Source organism: Canis aureus, chromosome 3 (assembly GCF_053574225.1).
Source record: "Canis aureus isolate CA01 chromosome 3, VMU_Caureus_v.1.0, whole genome shotgun sequence".
In the NCBI taxonomy this organism is placed as follows: Eukaryota; Metazoa; Chordata; class Mammalia; order Carnivora; family Canidae; genus Canis; species Canis aureus.
Genome location: NC_135613.1, coordinates 13,643,211 through 13,660,171, shown reverse-complemented (window position 1 = coordinate 13,660,171; position 16,961 = coordinate 13,643,211). Strand labels below are relative to the sequence as shown.

General features: G+C 40.5%; 1 protein-coding gene across 3 annotated transcripts in view; it reads left to right on the top strand.

The window, feature by feature from the left end:
- Positions 1 to 16,961, top strand: part of CFDP1 (craniofacial development protein 1) — a 129,230-nt gene that overhangs the window by 14,853 nt on the left and 97,416 nt on the right. For 2 of the 3 annotated variants that reach the window (XM_077890833.1, XM_077890846.1), the window contains exon 5: positions 9,616 to 9,735. The exons of the other annotated variant lie outside the window; for it this stretch is intronic. In XM_077890833.1, coding sequence (XP_077746959.1) covers positions 9,616 to 9,735 — 120 coding nt within the window. The remainder of the gene's footprint in view (positions 1 to 9,615; positions 9,736 to 16,961) is intronic. 3 annotated transcript variants of the gene reach the window in all.

Sequence of the window (16,961 nt, the reverse complement as noted above, 5' to 3'; positions counted from 1 at the left end):
ACATAGCATGATAATTTTAATGTTAGTAGTAACCTAGCATTCTTCAAATTGCATTGATAAAACATTTTGCTAACTTGATTATCGTTCTCCCTATGAGAAGCCAGATTCTGAGGACTTCAAGCTGTGGCATCACTGGAACATTACACTTGAATCACCTTTGTCAGGGATTCACCAAGCTTTCCAAGCAGACATCTTTGATACAGTCTTTTTCTTTTCTTTTCTCTTTTTTCTTTTCTTTTCTTTTCTTTTCTTTTCTTTTCTTTTCTTTTCTTTTCTTTTCTTTTCTTTTCGAGATTTTATTTATTTATTCATGAGAGACAGAGAGAAAGAGAGGCAGAGACACAGGCAGAGGGAGAAGCAGGCTCTGTGCAGGGAGCCTGACATGGGACTCGATCCAGGGTCCTCAGAATCAGGCCCTGGGCTGAAGGCGGCGCTAACCTGCTGAGCCACCTGGGCTACCCCATACAGTCTTTTTCTAATGTCTTGGCAGTGGTTTATTCTTTTTAATTAGTTAGCAACCTAAAGCACTTCTTTCTCGGAAGACTGCAGTGCATTAACATTAACGTATGGAATTTTGCATCTCTTTCTATTTGACTTTTTATTTATTTTATTTTATTTATTTTATTTTTTTAAAATATTTTATTTATTTATTCATAGAGACACAGCTAGAGAGAGAGAGGCAGAGACACGGGCAGAGGGAGAAGCAGGCACCATGCAGGGAGCCTGATGTGGGACTCGATCCCGTATCTCCAGAATCACGCCCTGGGCTGCAGGCGGCACCAAACCGCTGCGCCACCGGGGCTGCCCTCTATTTGACTTTTTAGATCAGTATGCTTTCTATCAATTCTTTTGATTTTGAATTTCTTTATGTTTTGTATGTAAATGCCACTGAGGTTTTGATGAATTCATTGCTTCATTAGCCAAAGCATTTGTAAAGAACTCACTAGGATTTTAGCACTGCATGATGAACAACCAAATTCTGTGTGAGGGCTCATGTAGTCAAAGCAGTTTGACCTCAGTTGGCCTTTGTTTCTTTGGAATCACTTTCATTATCATCGTGTGGTTTACTACTACTGTCACATTCAGAAAAAGGTATGTTTTCTTTACAGAAATATAGTGAGGTTTGTTTGTCCATCAGTAAATTAGGATTAAGAAAAATATACCAATTTTACTCTTCTTTTTTTTTTTCTTTTTAAGATTTTATTTATTCATTCATGAGAGACAGAGAGAGAGAGAGAGAGAGACAGAGATATAGGCAGAGGGAGGAGCAGGCTCCCTCCCTGGATCCTGATGCGGAACTTGATCCCAGGACCCCAGGATATGACCTGAACCAAAGGAAGAGACTCAACCACTCCAATTTTACTTTCTTTTTTTTTTTTTAAAGATTTTATTTATTCATGAGAGACACAGAGAGAGAGAGAGGCAGAGACACAGACAGAGGGAGAAGCAGACTTCAGGCAGGGAGCCCGACATGGGACTCGATCCTGGGTGTCCAGGATCAGGCCCTGGGCTGAAGGCGGTGCTAAACCGCTGAGCCACCCGGGCTGCCCATACTTTCTTAAGTTTAAGCTATAAATTTAAAAAGTCATACTAGGTTATCAGTGAAAATCATTGTAAAAATAATTTATAAAGATAAATGCTTAGATTTTATCACAGTTTTGAGTTTTGATACAATATCCCTAAACTATCATATGCATAAGCATTATGTCTCACTGTGGATGACTAATCTGCTACTGTTACATGTGACCAGCTTGCAAGTTTGACAGTACCAGAATTGGTCTCCATTCTGGTTAATACAGTGAGTCTACCTATCATGTCTTGGCTATTGTGACATTGTCAAATTGCTAAACAGATTTCTAAATATTTACATTGTCTGTACCCATCTTGTTTTGAACCAATAACAGGTAGTTTTGTAGCCCAATTTCTAAATAGCTCTAGATATGATTCTACTCAATTTTTTTACCAATTATTCCAGTAATATTCTTTTTTTTAAGTAATATTCTTTATGTAGCTATATTTTTTATTCAGTCTGACATCCAGTACAAGATGACACTCTACTTTTTATTTTTGTTTTTATTTTTTATTTTTTTTAAACATTTTATTTATTTATTCATAGAGACACAGAGAGAGAGAGAGGCAGAGACACAGGCAGAGGGAGAAGCAGGCTCCATGCAGGGAGCCCGATGTGGGACTCGATTCCAGGTCCTCAGGATCACGCCCTGGGCTGAAGGCAGCGCTAAACCCGCTGAGCCACCAGGGCTGCCCGACACTCTACTTTTTAAAAGTCTTTCATTTTTTTAAAAATTAATTAATTAATTAATTAAACTTATTTAGTCACAGAGAGAGAGAGAGAGAGAGGCAGAGACACAGGCAGAGGGAGAAGCAGGCTCCATGCACCGGGAGCCCGACGTTGGATTCGATCCCGGGTCTCCAGGATCGCGCCCTGGGCCAAAGGCAGACGCCAAACCGCTGCGCCACCCAGGGATCCCAGAAGCCTTTCATTTAAAGTATTTCATGACACTGACATGTATAGTTAAACCTTGAACAATACGGGTTTCAACTGCACGGGTCCACTTATACGTAGATTTTGTTTTGATAAATACAGTACAGTATCATAAATGTATTTTCCTTATAACTTTATCTTAATCACATTTTCTTTTATGTAGCTTACTTTATTACAGGAATACAACATGTAATATATATATAACATACAAAATGTGTTAATTGACTACTTATGTTATTGGTAAGGCATCTTGTCAACAGTTAAGTTTTGAGGGAGTCAAAGTTACATGTGGACTTTCAACCGGCGTTGGGGAGGGGCAAGTGGCAGCGTCCCTGTTGCTTTTTTTAAGGGTCAACTGTATGTTTTTAAGAGTTGACTGGGGATACCTGGGTGGCCCAGCGGTTGGGCGCCTGCCCTTGGCTCAGGGCATGATCCTCAGTCTCAGGATCTAGTCCCGCATCGGGTTCCCTGCCTGGAGCCTGCTTCTCCCTCTGCCTATGTCTCTGCCTTTCTCTCTCTGTGTCATTCATGAATAAATAAAATCTTAAAAAAAAAAAAAGTTGATTTGTTTTGCAGGATGATGCTCAGTTTGGAATTTTGCAGTTTCCTCATGATTAGCTTCAAATTAGTGACTTAGACAAAAATGCTATATTGGCGATGTTTTGTCTTCCTTAGTGCATCACATCAGTAACAGTATTGGTGGTGATAAATTAGATTGTTTAGGCAATATCTGTCAAAATTCTCCATTGTAAAAACACCCATTTCCTTGATAATCAATCATTTTGGGGATTCATTAAGTAATTCTTGATGATATAAATTAGTGATGTTATTTTACTGCCAGAATCACACTGGAAACTATTGAGTTGTCCAGTAGAGGGTAGCAGAACACCGACAGTAAGCCTTTAATAGTTTGGAAATCCTACAAAATAATGCAGAAGTTGTTTGATATACCATTAGGAATATATATTTTAAAATGTTTAGAAATCTTTCTTGGCTTGTGTTACTTCCCACGTGTCATAAAAGATATCCAAAAAAGATTTATTATAATTTTACCATTGGCCCTACATAGTAAGAAAAAGAATAACTGTTATGAAAAACCATTAAATTTCCTGATCAAATACATTTTGTGGATGTATTAATATCTATAACAATGACACAAATTTCCTATTTTATTTTAAGCAAAGCAAATGGATGATAATTTTAAGTATTACATGGGTATTTGGGAGCCTGATATTTCTGTCATTTGTCAGAGGGGTGGTCCCATGTCTTTAATATATCCAGGGAAGCACCCTACAAATACACACATTCTCACCCATATATTTTATATTCAAAAGAAACACAAGCTTATTACTTTAAAAACCATACATTACAGAGCTATATAACATGATAAGCAAATGTTCTCTGTAATTCCTTCTTCCTTTTTTTTTTTAATTCCTTCTTCCTAAAGAAAATAAAACCCTGCTAATTGGCATGTTGGCAAGATTTTTTTTTTCACTTAAATTGCTTATACTTAAAATTTAGATATTATATGGGATCCCTGGTTGGCTCAGTGGTTTAGCGCCTGCTTTCGGCCCAGAGTGTGATCCTGGAGCCCCAGAATGGAGTCCCACATCAGGCTCCCCACCTGGAGCCTACTTCTCCCTCTGCCTGTGTCTCTGCCTCTCTCTCTCTCTCTTTGTCTCTCATGAATAAATAAAATCTTAAAGAAAATAGATATTATAAGGAACCCTCACATAGGAACTTGAGAGGCCTGAATTTTAACTGACAACCAGATGCAAACTTGATAATATGGATTTGAGCATATCTTTTATGTATTTATTTATTTGTTTATTTATTTTTTGTTGAGCATATCTTTTAATCTCTTGATGTCATTATTCTGCTTTTTATTTTTCCTTTTGTATCAAGTTAAGGGCATTATTACATCTTTTTAAAAGATTTTTATTTATTTATTCATAGAGACACAGCTAGAGAGAGAGAGGCAGAGACACAGGCAGAGGGAGAAGCAGGCACCATGCAGGGAGCCCGATGCGGGACTCAATCCCGGGTCTCCAGGATCACGCCCCGGGCTGCAGGCGGCGCTAAACCACTGCGCCACCAGGGCTGCCCACATTATTACATCTTTAAGAAATGTGAGAAGGCTAGTGATGACTGGGAAGAACTTATAAGTATAAGCATAAAGTAGTGTTAGCACAAAGTTAGTCTTTTAGTTTTTTCTAATTATGTTTTAATTGTTAAGCTTTGGATTTTTATCTTTTTGTTTTGTTTTCTTCCCCCTTGAAAAATGTGTAGCTTATTAACTTTTGAGAATGAGGAAAAATAGTATTTTTTACCCTTTTGTATCACATAATCAGCTGAGCCAGTTAGCTCAGACTTTCCTAAGTGATTCACCTTTTGGAAAAGGCCAGTCATGGAAAGTTTTTGCCTAAATAAAGGCTTTTCACGAAGTTCTGAGTAAGTGAAATGAAGTTAAAATGACATTTCTGCTGATAGCACTTTAACTATAGTTAATAATGGGCCTTTCCTGTAGGCCTTTCCCTCTTATATATTAGAAGTGGTCTATGATTGAACGGTTCTCCTTGAAGATATTTTGAGAGCTTAATCCCTTCATATTACTTGTTAAAAATGGAGTTAGTTCTTCCAGACATACTATTCATGAAGAGTAAAATTCTGCTTTTTTACCTTTTTTTTTTTTTTTTTTTTGCTTTTTTACTTTGTATTGATTCCCAAAGTCCTTGAGAGAAACATAGCAGTTTATAGATGTCATTTTTTGTGACTGTGGATAGGACTTTGGCATTAAGAAGTTAACAATAGAAACTCCTGTAGACTATACCTTTTTCATGCTTTCTTCATGACATTTACTGTATATCATGTGTTGTCATAACTTATTTCATGGTTAGCTGTCCTAATGGACTGTGAGCCCCTGAAGGGCAGAGAGGCCCATATATTATTATTTATAAGTTCAACATCTAACACAATGCTTGGGTCTGGGGTGCTTTTCAGAAAATGTTCACTAATTTGCTTTAGGTAGCTGCTACAGGAGCTTTGTGAGTCCTGTGGTAAAACAGGTAAATAAAACAAAACATGGGACACCTGGGTGGCTCAGTGGCTGAGTGTCTACCTTTGGCTCAGGTCATGATCCTCTGTGCGGGGATCAAATCCCACATCAGGCTCCCTGCGAGGAGCCTGCTTCTCTCTCTGCCTATGCCTCTGCCTCTCTCTCTCTCCTGAATAAATAAATAAATCTTAAAAAAAAAAATAAAAACAAGACAAAACATGATTTGCATAAAGGCTTCTTTTACCTTTCTTATACCTTGAACCACTTGGTCTTCATATTTTATCATGAACATTCTAACATTTTACAGTGATGTTCCTTGATATGGATCTTAAAATTTCCCACATTAGGTATTCTGTGGTTGTTTTTTGTGAAAAGTCATCCTTCTAGGAAATTTTTTGTTAACAGCCTCTTTCATATGTCTTTCTGAAATTCCTACTTAACAGATATAATAGTAATGCTATGCTAGGCCATGCTGTGATAACAAACCCAGAAATTCAGTAGCATAGCATGTACAGTTGTCCCTGAGAAACACAGGTTTCAACTGCATGGGTCTGCTTATATGTGGATTTCTTTTTGCAGAGCTGTAAATGTATTTTCTCTTGTATGATTTTCTTAATATTTTTTCTTAGCCTTTATTGTAGGAATACAGTGATCACACATATGCAAAATATGTTAAATCATTTGTTCATGTTATCGGTAAGGCTTCTTGTCAGCAGTAGGCTATTAGTAAAATTTTTAGGAAGTCAAAGCTTACATGTGGATTTTCAACTGTGTGGGGAGTCGGTACCCTTCACCCCTGCATTTTTCAAGGGTCAGCTCTACATATTACTGGTGCAAAGTTCTATACAGATTGGGCAGCATTCCATCTTGTAACCAACTCAGCCATCTGGAACATACAGCTTTTGAGATTGTTATGGAAGAGGAAGAAAGAATAAATAGATTTTCGTTTAATTATTTTGTTTTCAGAATGAGACTTCAGTCCTGCCATGTGAGCTCGGACCTTCTACAGTTTTCATTTCTCTAAAGAGTAATGGGTTTTGCTGGTTGAGTAGGGGACAGTGGCTTATGCTATGAAGTTAGAGAAGGGGATGTGGACCTAGTTGCTCCTGAGATAAACTTTCAACTGATTTTAGCCCTTCTTTCCCTTCAAAGGTTCCTGGGATCTCAATTTACTGAGCCTTTGTAGGATACTGTAGTACAGATTGGCTTATTACTGGCCATTCCATATTGCTACAGGCTTAGATCAGAGAAAACAAAAACCAAAGCCAATTTCTACGTGTCTGTTTACTTCCTACCTTCAGAAAATTTGATTAGCATCTTTTTTCTGTTACATCTTTTCTCCATATCCTTATATAATTTTGCCTTTGTAAATTTATTTACCACTGTTTAGTAGGGTTTTGGTAGGGAGCAGAGAATAAAGCATGTGTTTAGACCGTCATTTCTAAGTGCAAGTGTCCACTTGTTTTCATGAGCTGTCTCAGATTCTACCCAGGGCAAGGAGATTTAAAGCACCTTTTTTCTAGTTCAGTACCCTGGGATTCTGCATTAAGCTTTAGGTCTGGATGTGGGTTTATTTTGATCGTCTTGTAACACTGTAAGTTACTCCAAAGTTTAGTGGCTTAAAACAATTGTGTTCTTGTCATTTTCCATAGTTGCGGAGGGTAGCTGGGCTCTGGCAGCTCTTGCTCAGGATCTGTCATGCAGTTGGAGTTAGTGGCTGGATGTGGAGCCATCTCGAAGACTTCCTTGCTCCCATGTCTTGGGCCTGGACTGGGACAGTTTCCTCAGGCATTTCTTCCTCAGTAGACTTCCCAGGTATTGTGTGTAGCATGGGAGATCCAGAGTAGCCAGGCTAACTTGAGGTTTCAAGGTTGCATTCTCAAGAGAGCACCAGGTAAGAGCTGTGTCTTCTTTTACCAGCCAGCCTCAAAGTCATGTACTGACACTCCCACTGAACTCTGTGAATCGGCAGCCACAAAGACCCACCTAGTTTTAAGCAGGAAGGTGGAAGGGGTGACATATATAATTCTTTCTCACTGGGATGATGTCCGGTTTTGGAAGAGCATGTAGAATGGCTTGTGGCAACCATCTTTGGGTTATAGAATCTACTACAGGATTCTCTCTAGCACTGGTACTTAATCTCTCCATAGTTCTGGGAAGGTAACTTAGTTCCTTAGATTTCTGATTTCTTGTTCATGAATATAAATGTGTCAGCTGTTATAGAAATTCTGTATGACAAGCCATCCCAAACCTCAGTGGTATACAATAATAAGCATTTGTTTATTGCCTGTGTGTTTCCAGGTGTTTGGGGTTCAGCCAATCTGGGTTTAGCTCCAAGCTGCTGGGTGGATTCAGATCTTCAGTGTGTGTCCTTCAGCCATCTTGGACTAGCTGGTACCTGAGGTGTAAGAATACAGGGCTAACGGGAGGAACTCAAGGGACTAATGAAATAGCACAATATTAAAGCTGCTTTTCCTGTCAGATCAGCTGACATCTCATTGACTATCAAAACGTGCACCCAGGTTCAACGAATCAGTGGATTAGACAAGTTTCTTCTTGGTCAGTCAGGAAGGAATGTATATTTGCTGAATGATGGTCTGATCTCTGGTATAAATTCTCTCTCTTATTTTTGGCTCTTGGCTCTTGTTACTGAGAAGTTCATTGGGGAGAGTGAGAGATGCACAAATTAAGCCTAGTAAAGAGTAGGACCAGATTTTAGAGGGCCTCGAACAGGAGGTTCAGCAATTGCTGTCTCATCCTGAGTAAGACCGAGCCATTGCAAGAACATGGGCAGGGGAGTAACAGAAGCTGGTGTTGTGTTTAATCACTCCTCAAGATTAACTTGCCAGTGTTTCCCAGGGAGGGTTCTCAATACAGGACTCTCAAACTCACTCTGTGCTCCTGGAGTCGGTGACACCGTACTGAGTGCAGGAGTGAGATGGCTCTCAATAAGAAAACTTACTGCTGCTCCCAAGAGGCCTAGTCGGAAGGAGAGAAGAGGCAGAGACTTACATTCCTGCAAAGATGGAATTTATCCAATTCACCTGTCAGTATTCTTGGCCCGTTTAATCTGGAGGACCTGGTTGAATCCTCATGGTGCAATGACCTTAATCTTGAACCCTCCTACAGATAGATTGGAATTTCTACAGAATTCCTCAGATGTTTTTGTTGACTTGGCAAGACTAAGCAGGCATTGGACACTTGTCCTCTCGTTAGCAGGAATCTCAGACACTGTAACCTTATTTGATCCTTTAGGAATCAGTTTTATTGAGGACCATTTTTCCAGATTTGAAATCAGACAGGATTCTTTATAGCTTTTTTTCACTCCCAAATGAGTATTGTTTAGCTAGTTTTAAGGCATTTTGTTTCATCTTTGGGTTATTTTAGCTGTGAAACAGGAGCATTCTGCAGAATATTTCCAGTTTATATTGTTGCTCTTCTTGAAATGTTAGTATTTTTCTCCCAAATATTCCATCTCCCCATTCCTCCCCAGACCTTTAAATGTGAGTCCTAATCTACATGTGAGGTGGAGTGGGAGAGCTCTCTCAGCCGTCCTGTCCACAGCTCCCAGGGACTGTGACTCAGCAGTGACCACTGGAGTATATAGAAGCTGACAGAAGTAATGGGGAGATTTTAGGAAGATAGGTACATACGTTGTTAATTCCTTTAGTAAAGGAAAATGCCTTTATTTAGAACTGTTGTAGTAGACTTGAATCAGAAACCTTAGCCGCCAGAACTCATTGGGAGCCAATTGTGTGTTTTCCTTATTGTCACTTATTCCCTTTCCTTAGATTTTGAAAATACCATTTTTTAAAAAAGATTTTATTTATTTATTAATGAGAGACACAGAGAGAGAGGGGCAGAGACACAGGCAGAGGGAGAAGCAGGCTCTGTGCCGGGAGCCCGACGTGGGACTCTATCCCGGGTCTTCCAGGATCAGGCCCTGGGCTGAAGGCCTCGCTAAACTGCTGAGCCACCTGGGCCGCCCCCTTTGCTTATTAGATTTTGCTTCTCTCTTTTTATTCTTGTAAACTTGATGTCTCCTTCCTTGGCACAGGGTGACTAAGGAAGTGGATGCTACATCTAAAGAAGCCAAATCTTTCTTCAAGCAAAATGAGAAAGAAAAGCCACAGGCTACTGTCCCTGCACCTCTGCCATCACTCCCTGCTGGGTCTGGGTGAGTGTTCTGGTCTCAGGCTCAGGTATGCCTGGCATGTTGAGAAGCTGTTTTCAGTATAAGCACTCACTTTAACTGTAGCTGGCCTGACTTGTTTTTTGAGAGCAGGCATTATGCTGCTGCTTTGCCTTTGCTGAAATAGTTACCAAAATGGAGATGCAAAGAAAAATTTCTTATTTGATTCCAGCCTTAAAAAAGTGCTGATTTACAATGTTGTTGTTGTTGTTGTTGTTTTTAAAGATTTTATTTATTTATTCATGAGATACACAGAGAGAGAGAGAGAGAGAGAGGCAGAGACACAGGCATAGGGAGAAGCAGGCTCCCTATGGGGAGTCCGATGTGGGTCTCGATCATGTCCTGAGCCAAAGGCAGATGCTCAACCGCTGAGCCACCCAGGCGTCCCCTGATTTCCAGTGTTGACCACAGAGCCGAACATGTAGTAGACTTTACACTTAAAAATAATTTTTGAATAAAAATATCAGCAGTTTATTAGCACTTCTAGTAAAGATCAGGGTTGAGTGCTCAGTCCCACCCCGCAAGGACCTCAAAGGAACATAGGAAGGTCAAAGCTGATTTACAAATAATTCTATTAACACGTTATAGGGAACTTAATAGTTTTCCTCTCTTTGTGTTTTCCATATTCCTTGAGTTATTTTTAGCTGAAGACTAGACTTTTTTTCCTTTGGGGGAAATACAAATTTCCTTCTTCATAACCTGTGTGGATGGTGTAAAGCATCAGAGTAAATATGAGAAGCCAAGGCGCGCTAGCCTACAGTGATGGTAACATGGACTGGCCCATCGGCAGCGCCCATCAGCCACTGACTCCTGTGGGGAGGGCTGTGTCCTAGAGGGTTAGGGGTGGAGCAGATCACCTCTGGGGGCTTCTCTGACCTGTCAGTCACACAGCTTGTCACTTCTTCCTTCTCTTCCTGAGCATACCTACCTACCTCGTTGCTATGGATAGTAAAGTTTTGTTTTTTACATTACATAACAAAATTTTTTTTAAAAAAAATCTTTGATTTTCCTATCACATTATGAGCTTTTCTAGGACAGGCCTTTCTCATCTTTGTAGCCCTGGCTCCAAACAGTGCTATATAAGCTTGTGTGCTCATCTAGTTTGTGTTTACCCAAAGCAGACCCCGAGACAAAGGTTTGAGTACAAGTCATTATCATGGGAGGTGACTTCAGGAAGCTCCAGTAGGGAGGTGGAAGAGGTGAGGAAGGAAGCCTGGGTAAGATGTATAGATTCTAGCAGGTTATTGCCATTATTGGCTGGTGCTCACTTGGTTCTGCTTGGTATCTCAGGGAGGTGGTGAAGAACATGGCCAGGGCAAGGAGACTGGGATTGTTTTCTTCCAGCTCCCGCCTGTCACTGGCTCAGGACTGCTTCTGCATGCCCTCAGTCCCCAGCTGTGAGCAGCAGGGACTTGTGGTAAGATGCTGCTCTCAGCATGTGTGATGCTGCTCTCAGCATGTGTAGTGGTGGCGAGTGCAGGAATGTGGCTGGGCCATGTCCGCTTCTGCCGCATGCTCTTCATCTGCTCTTTACCCCAAGGCTTTCTATTCCACTGGAGCTAGTAGGTGGCAGAAGTCACATAGCAGTTACATAGACACTTAAGAAGGAAAAGGATTTGAGAGCTTGCTACCATGGTGGAAATGACATAAACACCAAGGAGGGCGCCATGGGAGTAACAGAATAATGTGAACAGGGCTCTCCACACTGGCCCTGATCATATTTTAAGACAGTAGTTTTCAAGCTGTGGTTTGCGATCATCATTTAAAATGGGGGTGCCTGGGTGGCTTAGTTGATTAAGCATCTGCCTTTAGCGCAGGTCATGATCCCAGGGTCCTGGAATCGAGCCCGCATCAGGCTCCCTGCTCTGTGAGGAATCTGCTTCTCTGCCTCTCTCCCCTGGTTGTGCATGCCTTTTCTCCCTCAAATAAATAAAAAAAAGAAAATAGGGACACGTGGGTGACTCAGTGGCGAGCGTCTACCTTTGGCAGATCGTGATCCCTGGATCAAGTCCCACATCAGGCTCCCTCTACCTATGTCTGCCTCTCTCTGTGTGTCTCTCATGAATAAACAAAAAAACAAAAAAAGAAAAAAAGAAAAGAAAGAAAATGGAATGAAGAAATAGTGCACTATACTATGTGGTATTATTTCGTAAAATTTTTATACCAAGTGACAAAATAAACTATTTTTAGTGAGGATTGAGATTAAAAAAAAAATGTGTCTGTAGGATGAAGCAGCATGTTTTTAGCCTTATAATTATATTGTTTGAAAGGTTTTCTCTTCAAACCAGTAGCTTTCAGATTTGGTTGACTCACAGTAAGGAATATGTTTTATAGTATGTCCTAGTATATTTATAAATAATAGGTATGTAAAAAAGTAAAAGAAAAAAAAGTAAAAGAAAATTTGGTGTAATATTTACCTTTACTACGCATGATGAATTCTCATTTGCTGTTTTAATGACTGTGTATAGTATATGTCATTTAAAAAAAATGTTTTGGTCCACTGAATTAATTTCACAATCTACTACAATCTGAATTTGACAAGTAGTATTCTGCAGGTTTTACTTGGGTTACCAGGCATGTATGTGGTATTATTAAACAGTGTCTCTTACATTTATTAAAAGTCCTACTGTAAAAATTAACTCTGGATTAAGTACCAGACAGAAATAAATATTTCTCTTTTTTTTTAAAGATTTTATTTATTTATTCATGAGAGACCCAAAGAGAGAGGCAGAGGGAGAAGCAGGCTCCCTGAGGAGAGCCCAATGTGGGATTCGATCCCAGGACCCCAGGATCATTCCCTGAGCCAAAGGCAGACACTCAACTGCTGAGCCACCCAGGAGTCCCAGAAATAAATATTTCTTTAAATAATCCCCTATTGATGCTTAGAGATTCTAGTTGAAAACCATGTTTATTTCAGAAAACACTCTGTTGCTCTAATGATGAAGATAACTAGAGGAGAAGAGGCAGCTTACCAAGGTCAGCTTGCTTCAGTCACTGTGTCACTTGTGGAAGCGTCACTGTTCTGTATTCATGTCTTCCTTTCTTGGAAAGAGTGAATAGCTCTCAAGGATAAATTGCTGAGGTGATATCTGTATTAGGGAGACCCAGCAGGAAACAGATGGCATCCTCAAATTAGCATTCTTTCGGGAGAGTTTAATAACTCACTAAGTGATGAAAAACCAGATATAGAATAGTGTGGTGTGCTTGGGGCTAGTAATATAATGCTGTATTTCCTCCCCTAGACCTGAGGGGCCAAGAAGGGGAACAGTTTTGACACTGAAAGGGAGGGCCTCCTGACAGGAGCTGAGACCTTCACTTGAGCGATGGGCTCTCTAGAGGAAGCCAAGGACATTAATCTCCAGATCTCCCATTCCTCCTTCTTTCCCATTGCTTGCTGTGACACTCCATTCTGACAGTAAAATGGTAAGGAAGACTCAGGATTATTACAGTAGGTGGCAAGACTATCACAATAAGGGGGAGAGATCAGGCTCAGCTCTCAGTACAGCAAAAACAGCTGGGGATTTATGGTCAAGGAGCAGAATGAAGGTAACCAGGAGGGTGTCTGAGGATGAACATTACTAAGAGACACCAGGGATAGGGAGATTCTTGTTAAACAGACTTAACAGGATTCTTGCTGAAGGCAGGCTGAGTACTTAGACATCAAGGCTGGGAAATGAGAAACTTACATATCAAGGGTGATCATATATCAAGATTGGAGGATTCTCTTAAAACTAGTCTGGCAGGATTCTTGCTAAAATTGGGCTCAATTGCTAAAATGCAAGCCTAGCAAGGATGGAGGCCAAGATTGAGGCCGAATTGAGAAGAGGACCCAAAGGAGCCTGATTAAGGTTTGATGAAGAAGAGTGTCTTTCTTGAGGTGTTTACACAGGACAGCATCTAGGATAGAGAGCTGAAAGACAGGTGGAATCTGGAGGGGCTGGTTGGTAAAATACCTTTTCAATAGATGAATGGGCTGCCAAGTCCCTTATAAAAGGGGGTCAAGTGAAATTTGATTAAAATCAGTTTCTTCTAAAGATTTTACTTATTTATTTATTTAGAGTGCACCGGAGGAGTGCAGAGGGAGAGGGAGAGAGAGGATCTTAAGCATGGAGCCCAACATGGGACTTGATTTCATGACCCTCAGCTCATGATCTGAGTGAGCCAAAACTAAGAGTTGGATGCTTTTTTTATAAAAGATTTATTTGTTTATTTTTATTTATTTATTTATTTATTTATTTATTTATTTATTTATTTATTCATTCATTCATTCATTCGTTCATTCATTCATGAAAGACACAGAGGAGAGAGAGAGGCAGAGACACAGGCAGAGGGAGAAGCAGGCTCCATGCAGGGAGCCCGACATGGGACTCAATCCAGGGTCTCCAGAACCACGCCCTGGGCTGCAGGCGGTGCTAAACCACTGAGCCACCTAGGGATTCCCCAAGAGTTGGATGCTTAATCAGCTGAGCCACCCAAACATTCCAGTGTCTTATAAAATGCAGTAACAGAATGTAACAGATTACAAGATATGTCTGTTGAGTTAAAAAAGTGCTCAGAGTTGTACATGAAAATTTCTGAATAAATTTTTTAATAAGTCCAGAAGGTGACCTTCAAGGTTGTTGGCATGATCATTTTTCTGAAATGCATCTCAGAAAGCTTGTCCAGTTGTAATTGTGCGTGGGAAAAGATGGGGTCAAGAGGAATCCATCTGATCTGAGGTGTCCAAGTGGTCACATTTTATCAGTGCAAACATTAGTATCTGCTGCAGGAAGCACATGCCTGGCATGGGATGTCTTTTCAAGGGAAGAATCTGTAAGAATACAATTTATTAATATAAAATTATTGTAATACTTTTCCACAGATGTTTTTCATTTTCATTTTTGGAGTTGCTTCAGTTTATAGAAATTGTCCAGCAGAAACACTTATATTTGTTTATTTTTCTCTCTCTAAACAGATTTAAGCAATACAGGAAAACCAGAGCAGGAGGGTAAAACATCCTGTCCCACATCCTTTGCTAGCAAATAAGAACAGATTCACAGGAGCAAATGTTTGTAACTGAAAATGCATTTCCTTTACATGTTTAAAATAGCACACTGCTTGGGCTATAAAAAGCCAAAGTTTATGCTTTGGGAATGAAGTAAACCAAACACCCGATTTTAATTAGAGGCAGAAATCAGAGACAATAAGAAGCGTTCTCTACATTTAGTTGTAGAAAGCACAATAGTCAGCTCAGTGTGTCTGAATTCCTATAGTCCTGTTGTTCTAAACTCTTGATCCATTTCTTGCCCTGAATGCTCCCCACGGCTGCCCACAGCCCCGCCAGTCCCCACTCCAGCATCAACAGCCATTTGAATCCAGCTTTCGTGGGTAGGTCAGCCTTTATCCTCACACTTACTACTCACCTATTCCAGCAGTAGGCTATTGTTAAAGTTTATTTATTTTTTATCTTTATTTTTTATTTTTTTGAAAGAGAAGCTTTTACTATTTTTATGTACAGAAAATTCAACAGCGTCTACTCAGCCCAGCTTGGTGGCCAGTTCTTTAGCTTTTGCTTTTTCCAGCTTGGCGATGTGAGCCACTGACTTCAAACCCAGGACGTTGCCTCCCCAGTGATGGTGGATCTCATCATATCTGTCATTGTAATTGGTTCTGATGGCTTCTACCAGCTTAGCCAGAACTTCCTTGTCTTCCGAGTTAACCTGTGTGAAGGCGACAGTGGTGCAGGTCTTCCTGTGGACCAGATGCCCCAGCCTGGCCTTCTCCTTGATAATGCAGTAGGGAACCCCCATCTTACAACACCGGGCAGGCAGAAAGACAACCATCTCAATGGGATCCACATCATGGGCTATCACTACAAGCTGAGCCTTCTTGTTTTCCACCGAGGTGGTGACAGTGTAAACCCCTAGGACACAGAACCCATTAACCCTGGAGGACTGCTCCTTTCACAAAAGCCGTCCTACTACTCTGGGCCCAGCTGTGACTCAGGGTTAAAAAGCTTGATTTTATGCTTCACAGAGATTCCAGGTGAGACTTGTTAAAGTTTATAATCCTAGCCGCAGGCATCAACTTACTTAAGGGCTTGCTGTTTAGTCGCTTCCTTATAGATTGGAAATGACCTGAAGCAATGAAACATAAGAGTGAAAAACATCATTTTTCCATGTAGTTTTGTCTTGTCTTCTTGGTCTCTTGAGAGAAGAGAGAGAGAGAAAAGACCTTACTGTTGAGTCTCACACATCGTGAGTGGAGGTTAGCAACATTTGCCTCCCATATAGAAAAGTCAGAATTCGGGACACCTGGGTGGCTCAGCGGTTAGGTGTCTGCCTTCAGCCCAGGGCGTGATCCTGAAGACCCGTGATTGAGTCCTGCATCAGGCTTCCTGCATGGGGCCTGCTTCTCTCTCTACCTCTCTCTGTGTCTCTCGTTAATAAATAAATAAATTCTTTAAAAAAAAGAAAAGTTAGAATTCTGCATAGTGTACTGCTGAAGGTAGGAGACCCAGACGAAAGGCCTGGGAGGACAGTAGCCCCGACTGTCTCTGTGGTTTGTCTGTGCTCAGTGTGCTTGACCAGATGGTCTCCAGGAGCCGTTCATCTGTGCAGCATTCTTCCTGGCTGAGCAGGTGATTTCATCCCTCCCAGTCTCATTGGACAGGAGCTGACAAGACCTTGTTGGCTTTTAAGATTTTTACATTTTTCGGTATACAGCCTTCTGATAGCATTGAGCATTTCACTTTAAGTAACAAATTAGGCAGAGCCACAATGTTAGGTGGAAAGGTTTCTAATTTTTTATCAGAATCTCTTCTTACAATGATCAGAGTTCTGATCTATCTTGATCAGCTTTTAAGCCCTTTTACTTTTAAAGGAGCTGCTCTCGTGTGGAGAAGAGCATTTAAAAGCTAGGTGTAATAATATTTTGAGTATCTTTACTAACAGAAGAAAGGACCGCCCGAGTTATTCACAGTAAATGTATTCTTATCAACAACAACAAAGACAAGCTCCCTCAGAAGTCTGACTTTATCTCGGTCTGAGGCCCTGGTGAGATGCCTGAATAGTTGGTATGTGCCCCTGTTCTGGTGAAGAGATGTACCTGGTGAGGTTACTTTTAATGCCTAGAGAATGGCCACTCCAAGGAAGAGGAAAATCAGCTTGTTTCAAAAAAGTAAATATTATGAGTAAGGGCTTATGGGTAATAATTAAGATGATTGAGAGAAA